Here is a 12,037-nt window from a genome sequence, read left to right as displayed (position 1 = left end):
CTATGAGCAATCGATTTATTATTATTTTATAACCATGCAATGTGGTAAAATCATCAGATTCCACAATGGCTGGAAATATGTTGTATGGTTGTAGTCGAGACCTGGAAGCCAGAGAACAGACTAAGACTGAGACCTCCCCACTCTGCTCCCTGTGACCGAGGCATCCGAAACCCAATCCCAGGCCATGACATATTATGACACTGATGGCCTGCTATAATTAACATTTAGTGCATATACAACTGAATTATTTCAAAATCTAATGAAATTTACTTGACCGACTGGCCCTACCCCCCCCCCCCCACCCCCACCCCCTACCCAAACCCACTTCTATAAGACAAAGTGATTGGCTTAGATTATAAATTTGAGTTGACACATTAAAATATCACATTAGGTGGCAATAAAGAAGCCAACAATTTCAAAGAAAAGGGTGATTTATTAAAAGGGACCAACAAAATAATAAATCTAGGACCCCCACCCCCCAAACACCCAGCACTTTTAATTGGAGAAAAGTTTTAGTTGACATCATTTTGACTAGAGAGGGCAGTAGATAAAACATGTTGGGAAGATGAAAATGAAAGTCTAGATCCCTGGTACCCGTGGCGCGCATACATGCGCGCATACTGCTATGCAAACGAGTGGGTAACCTAACCATGTGGGATGAACACATCATCAGAGTGTACATCACGGATTTAATAACACAGGAACGCGTGTTTGTTGATGTTCGTTTGCCATCATTAGAAAACGATGTTTTGGAAGAACTTGCTGCTTTTTTGTTTACACCGACGGAACGTTCAAAGGAAGAATTATATTGATGCTGGTGCATAGATCAGAGAACTGTTCTTTTGGCTGTAACCATGCTTTAACCACGTGGAAATTAAGAGGCTGTTTTTGTTTCAATAAGAAATTTGCGCAACTTCCGAGTCCACACATTTACACACCGTGCGTGAATGGGACTTCATCGGCCGTGACAGTATTCAATCTGCAACTCGGTGCACCTTCTTTATTTTTTGTCGTCTGCTCAGTTTTCCCAGAGCTGTACTCGGTTTGAACAAAGGGAAAAGTTCAGCCAACTTTAGCCGGTGATTAAATCTACAATTCGGACAGATTAATCGGACATCTATTTGGATGAACAGTCTATCCGGTTTGCCTGTTCCAATGAAGATGACATCCGAGGCCGGTGTTGTGCGGCATCTTGACGGCGGGCCGAGAGCACTGCAACAGCGGGCAACAAACTCCCCGCTCGTACCGCTCGTGGTGTCTGGACTCTCTTCTGGCGGGGGTGGTGGAGTTGACTTCCCGGGTGGTCATCAGGTGGCGGCTGTCCGCTTACAATCTCTCTCCGTACCAACCTTACATCATCAAGGTGTACTAGATGGTGTCAAGACGCCTCATAGTAACCTCAATTATATTGGAGGACGATCTTCATCGCCAGTTTGCTCAGCTGCTGCTAATAAAAATAGGTCACTGAACGAAGGGGAGAACAACAACAAAACGGATTCAATAAGTTCGACGAGTTCAAGCAATGAAAAGGTTTGTCATTCAGCTCTTTTATTACTTTTAGTTTAGTTTTTAACATCTATTTTAAATTTTTATTCATGATGGTGTATGATGATTATTTGTTGCAGTTTCTAAGGAAAGTAACTAGCCTGGTTTTATACTTATAGTCTATATAGTGTGTAGTTTTGCCTCTTGACTAGTAATTTATTTTCAAATTGGAAACAAAATTGTTTAAAAAAGGTAAAAATGCGTAGGTGTTTTTCCTGTTTTGGTAAAAAATTTCCCGCATTTTGATCAATTCAATATAACCATGGGTTCTTCCTCCATACATAATAACATGTTTCAGCAAAATACATTGACTAAATAAGATGTTGAATGAAATGTTTATAACTACCAAGGCAACAAGTTATATTTTATTTTGACTATTTAATAACTCTCGATCTTTGAAAATGAGTTGAGTTTAATCATAGAGTGTGGGTTTGAATCCCAGCCTCACTGTTCAGGATGCTTTGCAGGTGTCCTTGAGAAAGATACTTTCAATAATTGCTTTGTCGGTCCATTGGTTGGGAGTTACATTGTAAGTGTGTATTGTAGGTTCAGTGATAGCAAGGTGCACGGAAGAATCCCTATCACTTTACTCACTTACCATGGACTAGTAGTTAGTAGAGTTTACCTTGGTAGGATTTGGGGTTCTAATGCAAACACCCTTGTCTACAGAATGTCAGGCTTCACAGTCACAGAGGCAGAGATTAAGTTTGCTTTTGCAGCATCCTACATTGTAGGTTCCATTATAAAAAATTAATAATGGTATGATTCTTACATTAATTTTGAAATAATTATGTAAATTGTGTAGGGACAGTCGGACTTCCAATTTTCAATATAAAAATTCCTGCCATCTTCATAAACATTTTAATAAACCAAACTCTGTTTAATTCTCACAATCGTCAGTCTTATTTCCATTGCAATCAATAGCCCCTCCAATTAACATTAAATTAAAAAGAAAGGCGCATTGGTTAATTAAACTCTGATTAAATCGGAAAGCAGGTGGATTAAAAGCCCCCCCCCCCGACAAAAACACACAACACTGTGGCAACCCTCTTTAATTACTTGTGAATACTTTTACTCCTGACTTGATGGAAATTCACAATCCATGTGTTAATAATGGATAATCCCCACGGCACTGACTGGAAGGAAGTGATTAAAGCACGTAGGGCGTTCTTCATATATTTTATGTCTACATATTACAGCATTTGGCTGCATTTTCCTGCACCGAATAAATATTTAATCATTCGTTTGATATTACGCATTGGCTACTTTTATAATCTGTGTGCTGACTGGAAGAAAGTTGATATTAATCTTCAAAAATTATTTATACAAAGTGTATGAAATTCCTCCTGTGTAAAATACAAACTCTAATAACTTGTGGTGTTATTTTCATAAAATGTTATCTAAAATTTCTTTAAAATAACGTTATTTCAAATGAGCAAAGTGTAAGATCCTTGTTTTAAATTTAAAAATGTTATTTGGTCTCCTGAAAGGAAAAGAGGGTGGTCAATTAAATAACAAAATTTACAAGCTTTTGTTATGAATTACTTGGTTGATTGTAGACTGGTTTATTATCATAATTAAACCCATGTCTCATTGAACAAACATATGGTTATAAATCAGCATGGTCGGGCATGAGTGTTATCCTGTCATACGGATATTCACCAATTGACTGCTTATTTTGTATGCGTCCATTAGCTGATGATGACCTGGTGTATAGTTTGCATTGCAATCATCCCTGAATCTTGCCCATTAATTAGCGGTGGCACTGTGGCACAACATCGGTACCACACTGCATTGACTTAAATTTGTTATCATGGTAGACCCGTGACTCCCTAACAAAAGAAAATTAGTATTACAGCCATAAATACTGTTTTATTAATGTGGTACCTTGAAGTATCATTTTTGAGCTGTGCCTTTGGGCATTTTTATTGATGAGGGGAAAATTAGCATAAAAAATACCCATAAATTTGTAATGATATCGTATTGCTGTTGCTGATTGGAAGGAAGTATATTTTTTAAATACTTGTTCTGACAAATATTGTTTTTAACATATCCTGGGTGAAGGCAGAAGGCGATTAACCCTGTTATTTGGTTTTGTTGTGAGGTGTATTTTTAAAATGAGCAAAATGTTACAAGTTTCAAGATGAAGGCAAAATGTTATTTTACCTTTAGTCTCCTTAAAGGAACAGAGTAAATTTGCTGTGAAAAGAACCCAGTATGCTTTAATAAGAGAACCTTGGGGTTTTCATCAATGTTTCTGTCATGGTAGGCTGCATTAAGTTTGTGACAAAATATCTTGAAACTACTACAATGTGCTACGTATTTAAAAACAATTCCATAGCTTTGCATAAAAATTTGTAAGAAAATGAAATAATGAGTCATTTGGGTGTTAAAAGAGCTATACTGATTATTGTTATTATTTTTTTTAACTAATTTTAATTATTCAGTACATTTATTTCAATGCTGTCATACAAAACAATAATACAATAGCGTACATTTATGTCAAAATTAAAACAAGCAATATAGTATGAGGTATGATTAGGTACACAATACTTCAAAAAAATAAATAAATAAACAAGTAGTAATTTTAAGACAACATTTAGGTGTAAGGTTAAGCAAAATGCTTTTGTGCCCTAACCTATTGACAGACAAACATGATACTAAGGAACACAAACAAAGACAAAGACAAGGGACAACATGGTCAGACGATAGGTGTAGGCCTACAAACAACACAAAGGCGAGTCATCATTAAATGGACTCGTACTATTAAAGTCATGAATTATAGGGTTATAAGGAATATGCTTTCGTGAAGTAAGACGCCGATTACTACTAGTGTACCAAAGTATTCCCTATTTGAGAGACACTGTTACAAAAGTTCATGGTCTGGATGTAGGATTTCCATAGTCTCCTGACACTAGGCATGGGGTGACTAGTTGGACTATGTGTCCAATTCGCGACTATTGACTACTATGTCAAGTCAAGACTGTCTGACACTGTCTGGGAAAATAATAATGACTAGTGTCAAATTGGAGAATGACTAGTTGCTGGGTAGCTGACTTCACATGATGCCCAAGTCTAATTTGTCATTGTCTGCTCTGATATTGTTACATACTTCACATGTAGCTGAATTTTACCAGGATTCATTGGCTTTGAATACTTTGCAACTTGTGTCTCTCATGGTGTTACCCCAAACCTTTCCATAGGCCTATCGTATTTCCACCACGCAAAGTTTCAAATCCTACTACAGGTCTATCTACCTGACACTGGCTCTATACACTGAAAATCTCATAAATGCACTCTGCTATTGTTACTATTGACCCACAGTGAGGTGATAGCAATTTAAAAAATAACTGTTCATAGAAACTTGAAAAACAAAACATTCCTGAGAATTAATGACAAAAGGGCCATTAGTTTTCTAATGCAGCAATGCCATATTATTCACACTTGAGGTCAACATTGTATCTAGTTTGTCTAGTTGAGTGAAGAAAAGAAAAACCCAAAGTAACAATTGGTCAAAATTGCCTCGTAACCTAAAAAAGAAAAAAACTACTTAATTATTTCCGAGAACAGGTGCACAGATTACACTAGTGATACACAACCAATATTCTTCTAGAATGTATAATTTTACTCAATCACTTTAATAGTTAACAAATCCCAAGAAGTTCACTTGCATTGGACAGAATCAAAAGGAAAGGAAATTGAAGTTATTGTAGTAGGGTTTAAGAGTACAACAATTTTCTTTGATTGATTCCCAATTATGTATCATGATGATTCCTTTATTCGATTGCAGCTAGCATCCAATGTTTGTTAAATAGACAATGTTAAGTACGCTGTCCTTCTGTTTTTTCTGCTGCAATCTCTGTGGCAGATACAGGAAAAGTCCTCCTCTACAACCTTTAAAGTGCAGAAGGAGTTCTCAAAAAGTATACAACAATTTTCTTCAAGAAGTGATCCCCAATTATGTTCCTTTACTCGGTTAAACCACGAGGCAGAAAAGTTAATGATCTTATCGAATTACATATTTTGCTCATATTAAGTTTGCTTATGAGAAGACAAAAGAGATTGCCACACACAGACACAACATGTATCTCTGTATATTTCAGGCTTTCAGTTTGTGTACATTTTAGGAGTGAAATCAATCTAGGGCTCTTGAAGATGATGATTTTTATCAAAATCAGGCCTGGAATTTTATCTATGAAAGGGCAAGGCCATTTTAATTTTGCAAAAGACACTTCCATTGGAAAATCTTTGAAAGTCAACAGGACACTTTTGAAGGGGCACCAAGGCCAGGACCAGGGGCAACAGATATTATCAAATATCACAACACTATCTATAAATATGGTCAATTATGTAGTTCACAAAATGGCTAACACAGATAACAATATTGTTATTCTGTAATAAATTTGACTTTTTTTTTTCTTTTCAGAAACTTCAATACCCTTTTGTTCAGTGACGTCTTCACTTTACAGATAATTTTATTGCAGCTTTCCTCAGGAGAAACTATCAATGCGCGTTTCTTGAATTAAATTTGGGTCTAACAGGATGACAAAATTTTCATTCACAATTATACAATAATGTGCCTCTCTGAGATTTGCTTTCAAAGAATACGTCTGAAATTTAATATTAAATGCAATAATGATAGCTTTATTTATAAGGCGCAAATACTGTGGGCAACGTTCAGCAGCTAGTAATTTATGTCATTTGTTGAATTTGACTTCAGGCTGAATTTTCCATTCAATGAATTGAAAATTTGTGTGGAGGTGTAACACTCCTGTGGTGCAAGATTTAGAAATGCACAAAATGGAATTTACATGGGATGAGATGAACTGTGTATTGTATGGCATGCTTCAGTTCAAGCTTGATGAGCATTGTATCTTATGCAGGAATGTACTTAGTAGAGTTCAGTTTAATTAGAAAAACTTAGTGGCTTTGTAGAGTTCAGTTTAATGAGAAAAACTTAGTGGCTTTGTAGAGTTCAGTTTAATAAGAAAAACTTAGTGGCTTTGTAGAGTTCAGTTTAATAGGAAAAACTAAGTGGCTTTGTAGAGTTCAGTTTGATAAGAAAAACTTAGTGGCTTTGTAGAGTTCAGTTTAATAAGAAAAACTAAGTGGCTTTGTAGAGTTCAGTTTAATAGGAAAAACTAAGTGGCTTTTGTTACAGAAGAAATTGCTTTTGTGTTGCACAGTTTATTCCGGAGGCCACATAAGACCAGTTATATATTAAAAATACTTAAAAGTGTCAATGAAACCATATGTTGGTCCAGAGATGGTAAATTTGCATCAGGGATAAAGGACATTATTGTTTGTTGTTACCCTTATACCAATGTGTTGAATTCAGGAAAGTGCAGAACCTTGATAATCATGTGGTGATATAATTCAGTAATTCATAATTTTTTGGGCGGCAGTGATTTTTTTCTCAATATTTGTTGTTCTCACTTTATACACGGTAGAGGTAGACTACATGTATGCACTCTACTCAATGACTGCACTGTTTTGTTGTGAATGAATGGGAGAAATTAATTTAATGAAATACACACCTTCAGAAGGACTCAGGTATAGGCCTTTTGTCACGATTTTGTTCTCAACATTCATGTTTTTTTCTTCTTCTCACTATAAACAGAGGTAAATGCACTCTATCTCAGTGACTATCTCAGTGACTGCCCAGTTTTGCTATGAATGGGAGAAATTAATTTAATGAAAAAATAAACACAGAATTGAAGGACTCAGGTACGGGTTTTGTCATGATGGTTTTCAAAAGGAAGGAAATTTACTTATCACATCCTCAGCTAAACTCAAACTTTTCAGTGTTTTCTCATCAAGAGTATATATATCCACACAGATTAGTTGAACAGCAAGTGGTACTGACTTTGATTTTTTATTTGCAATTGAAGGCCAATGTTGTTAAAAGTACAAATGTAATGACGACCGTACTTGAAGTACCTTGTACTATTGTGTCAAGGCTTTATAAACGCAGAATCAATCCTTGCCTGTGTTGGTTTTTATTTTGTATGAGAAAAGCACACAATTATGAACTGTAAAACAAAGTACATTGTGAAATGTACCAGGAAAACTGATAAAAATTATGCTTGTTAATTTTTATTAAGTTTTAAACTGTGCATCGTTTGCATTTCCGAAGGAAGTGAAAACCTTTTTTACATTTGAAATGCCAGAGCCTTCAGTAGCATAGATAATAAGTTGACCATTACATGTATATTATTGTCTGTTTACAGTTATTTGACTCGATCTAAAAACTTTTGAATCTGAGCAACGCTTCTGTTTCACCTTTCTCAGATTGTGTAATCCATTTAAGAATTGTTCTTCCGGCATAACCTCTCTGAATTTTTGTTGATATCTATAAAAAAAAAAATCAACTGCCTTTTGACAAAAAAGCATACAGGTTAATTTTATTGTTTAACTATACATTCATTGAGGATTCAAACAATTGAGCAATTTCCAAAAACCAAATTATCTTTTTATGTATAAAGGCTTTTACACAAGTTTAGTAGCCCCAGTGGCAACTTCAGATCAGACTCAGAATGTTGAAGAAAAGTAATTTTAGAAACCTTCCATGTAAAGGACTACTGATGGGAGCAGTCCATGTTGTTTTACAACCATGGAGGTAGAAAGGTAAAAAAAGTTCCAACATTGTCAACAAGTGGTAAATTGCACATGATGTTTCTGGAACCTGTAAGGGTGTGAGAATTTATTCAGAAATCAGCAGCTGTTATTGCCTATCACATTGCAATGTTTACCTTTTAAAGGCACTGGACTGGACTCAGTTAATATTTGTATGTAAATTACTCAAAATAATTGTTGGCATAGAAGCTTACTTTGTAATGAATGAGCAATTGATGGAGAGCTAAATTTTGCAGCTACAACTATGGTTTTGACTGAAAATTTATAGTAAAAATTATAGTGCTACAACCCATTTTATGTTACTACTTGTGGATAGAAGCCACATGTGGTCCTCAATAATTGAATACTTTTTGACAACAACATTTTCACAGTTTTATTATGGGATTTGAGGCATTGCATGGTGAGGTATCAATGGTTTGCGATAACACCATGTATTGCTGGATAGATTGCATTCTTTTAAGAACTTGTCTTGTTGTATTCTACATCTCACATAACAAAAAAATCAGCTTTTCATAAAAAATTATTATAATGAAAACAATAAAAGGAACTCGCAAGGGACAACTCAGTATGGAAACCCTCATTTTAATATTACCTAGAAAATCAACATTAAGTGAATTACGTTTTTAATGACATCTCATTTGCATTCAGCTAACCTGTTCAAATTAAGCCCTCGGGAGCAAGCAGCGCATCCACGGCTGCACAGTTCAACAGCAAACATATGTTGCTGCATGATGGAGGCCGGAATTCAATATTGACTTAAGAAATGAAATGCCTGCAGATTACGCAGTTTGGTATCTGATGATGGTTTATCAGTGAATGTGATGGATTGCCCCGGGAGTTGAACAGACAAAATGAAAGGCTTTTATTCCTTTGTTTTGGTGTGAAAAAAAATATCTGGAAAATTTGTGTATAAATGACGGAAGGCATGATGTCGGCTTGAATGGCTGCGGGCTGCAATGTAATTTGAGACGACAAACTTGAATTATTCAGACACGTTTAATGAAAATAGTTTTTTTATAAAGTGCTCTGTTAAAAATGAATAATTTGAAATTGTCATCTTAGTAATTTTTATCCTATGTAATTCTGTTTTCAAGCTTGAACATAGATTTTTTTTAACCAGAATAAAATCATCAACAATTTAAATGATTGAAATAATGTGTATGTTAACTTGAATTGATTATTGTGACGTTTGCCTATTTTAGTCTGTAAACAAACCATAAATAACAAAAAGTGTCTTAATATTGCCTTGATACAAATGCTCGATTAGTTCACCATTGTTGATTGAGCAATATTGAACAGTAGGCTACGATGCAAGATAATCATTGGGCTTAGAATTGACTACAAGTCCTTGGTAAATGCAATTGTTCATTTAACATTTTTCTTTGCCATGCAATCATTCACAATGATAAAAATCCCCAAATAATATCACTCATGGAACGTCCCTCATCCTGATAAACATTTCCACCACAATGAGGTTTACTCTTTGTATTATACAAATGTTTCAGAGTGCTATATGTAAATTCACAGGAATCCTTTAATACCAGCCTGCACTTTACATTAATTTGACTAATTGTGTTGGTTGTTTGATTATCACGCTGTGGATAACTGCTTTAATGGGCTGAACCAAAATTACCATAATCAATTAGTCTTTCACACGCACGGCTTCAATGTTCGGGAACTTTTAAAAAGGCAATACTGCCACAAAAATGCATCATTTAGTATTAGAAGGCCATTCGTGTATGGGGGAATTGGTGTTTAATTTGTTCACAAATTGATATAATAAGAAAAACTGCAGCATATTCATTCGTTGAATATCTGGAACCTTAAAAATACTATACCGTGTTTGTATAGCCCACATCTCTGCTGTCCCTCAGTGTCATTGCCAGCTTAGTCCATAAAGGGCTTATTCAGGGCTTGAATTTGGGTAGAAAATCAACAAGACTGTGCAGGACTTGCAGCTGAAATTATTTGCTGGGCCAACAATTGTTTTTATAAGACCAGCATCGAGTGGAGAAAAAAATCTTACACAGTTCACCATATAACTGGTCTGGTTTTGGCCTTGATGCCCCTTAACAAAATTCACTTAGACTTTAAGATTTTCTGATTAAAGTACCCTTGACAACATCAAAAAGGCCTTGCCCTCTCAAAAATAAAATTCCAGGCCTTCAGAAATGAAAACAACAAGCATGTATTTCAAAACTCAACCAACAAAACCCACAATTACTCTGTAATAAACAGTTAATAAAGGACAGATTTTGGGCAATTTTTTAATTGGACAGCTGTGACAAGCTCCTTTAAAAAACTAAGGCATGCCACTCCATGGTTCAACTTCAGCTACTTTGAATGAGCGAACTCTGTTAGAGTTTGTTTCAAAGGAAATGTTGATTTGATAACTATTTGATTGTTCAATGTTTCATTGATGTATGTTTTGTGTTGCGCATAGAGGCACACCATTATGCGCTATATCAATCTCTCATATGTCGTATTATTAGGTTGGAAACTGAGGAAATTGTCTAAACTTGAAGAAGAGAACAGTTCCTTTTATTTGTTTGCACTGATTATGATCATCAGACTTTTATATCTGTGAAACCCACAAAAACACAAAAGTCTGATCATCATCGATACAAACTTACTTTTTCTTCAATGCACTGGACAACTTTGGTAATTGTCAATGACCAGTATTCTCACTTGGTGTATCCCAACATACGAATAAAATAACAAACCTGTGAAAATTTGGATTCAATTGGTCATTGAAATTGCAAGAGAATAATGAAAGAAAAATCACCCTTGTTGCACAAATTTGTGTGCTTTGAGATGCCTAATAAAAGGCATCAGCTGAAGTATTTAATAAATTATTTGAGTGAGAAATTACTTCGCTCTCAAAAACTGTGTTACTTCAGAGGGAGCTGTTTCTCACAATGCTTTATATTATCAACAGCTCGCCATTGCTCGTTACCAAGTAAGTTTTTATGCTAACAATTATTTTGAATAATTACCAGGACAGTGTCCAGTGCCTTTAAAAAACAAAAGAAAAGCCATTGATACTGTTGTTGCAGCAGAGCTTGACTGACAGGGGCATTTTGTGTCCTGAAGACATATTGAATTATATAGGCGAATAACAGGTGCTTTTTAAAGTCAGTCCTTTTATCTATGCCCGAGAGTGCATTTCATCCGTGTTATACCCATGGGAATCACTGACGGCGGAGACTACGCTAATGGTTGCCAATTTGGCACCAGAACAAGCAGACTTACCTTTAAGCTATCTAGGACCTACGTGTTGGAGAAAGCTTCTCTTGGTATTTGGGTTGGAGTATTCTATTTTTGTTGTCAGGATTGTGTTGCCAAGTGAAGAAAAATCAGCCACAAAAAGTCGGAACTTGATGTAAACTGTAAAATTGTGTTTTTCTGTATGAAATTGCTTACAAGTCATAAATTACTGAACATTCTTTTAAAGGCAAGTAAGTTAGGACGCTCAATTTTTCTTTGCTCAACCCCTAATCAACTATTAAAAAACAAGATACATTGAATTGAAAAACACTTGTCCTTTCTTGAGTTTACTGCCTAATGTTAAAATCACACTCAACTGGCCTCGGGGCCTGCAGTCCAGTGTATGTGAGCAAAACCCATGTCTTAACTTTAAAGGCAGTGAATCACTGAGTAACACTATACAGTCATCGCCAATGGCCACAGATTGCAATTAAACACAAATATTTAGGGCTTTTGTGAGATTTTATTAATGAGATTTAATCCCTTTAAAATGCTCTATTTTTTTTTCAAAACAAAGTTTATCATTCAACAACTTCAGACAAAATGCAATACACAGGGTACTTTTTTTCCATACAAAAACAGCAGGCGT

The 12,037-nt window shown here is 35.4% G+C and overlaps 1 protein-coding gene across 1 annotated transcript; it reads left to right on the top strand.

Annotated features, from left to right (window-relative positions):
- Positions 1-712: 712 nt before the first annotated feature.
- On the top strand, positions 713-6,298 carry LOC117293001. The gene is made up of 2 exons (XM_033775203.1): positions 713-1,530; positions 5,972-6,298. Exons 1-2 carry the CDS (start codon positions 1,126-1,128, stop codon positions 5,996-5,998), a joined length of 432 nt encoding a protein of 143 aa, XP_033631094.1. The 5' UTR covers positions 713-1,125; the 3' UTR covers positions 5,999-6,298.
- Positions 6,299-12,037: the final 5,739 nt, after the last annotated feature.

This window comes from Asterias rubens, chromosome 7 (genome assembly GCF_902459465.1).
Source record: "Asterias rubens chromosome 7, eAstRub1.3, whole genome shotgun sequence".
NCBI lineage: Eukaryota > Metazoa > Echinodermata > Asteroidea > Forcipulatida > Asteriidae > Asterias > Asterias rubens.
The sequence above is the reverse complement of the archived record's forward strand: the minus strand, read 5'-3'. Positions and strand labels throughout refer to the sequence as shown.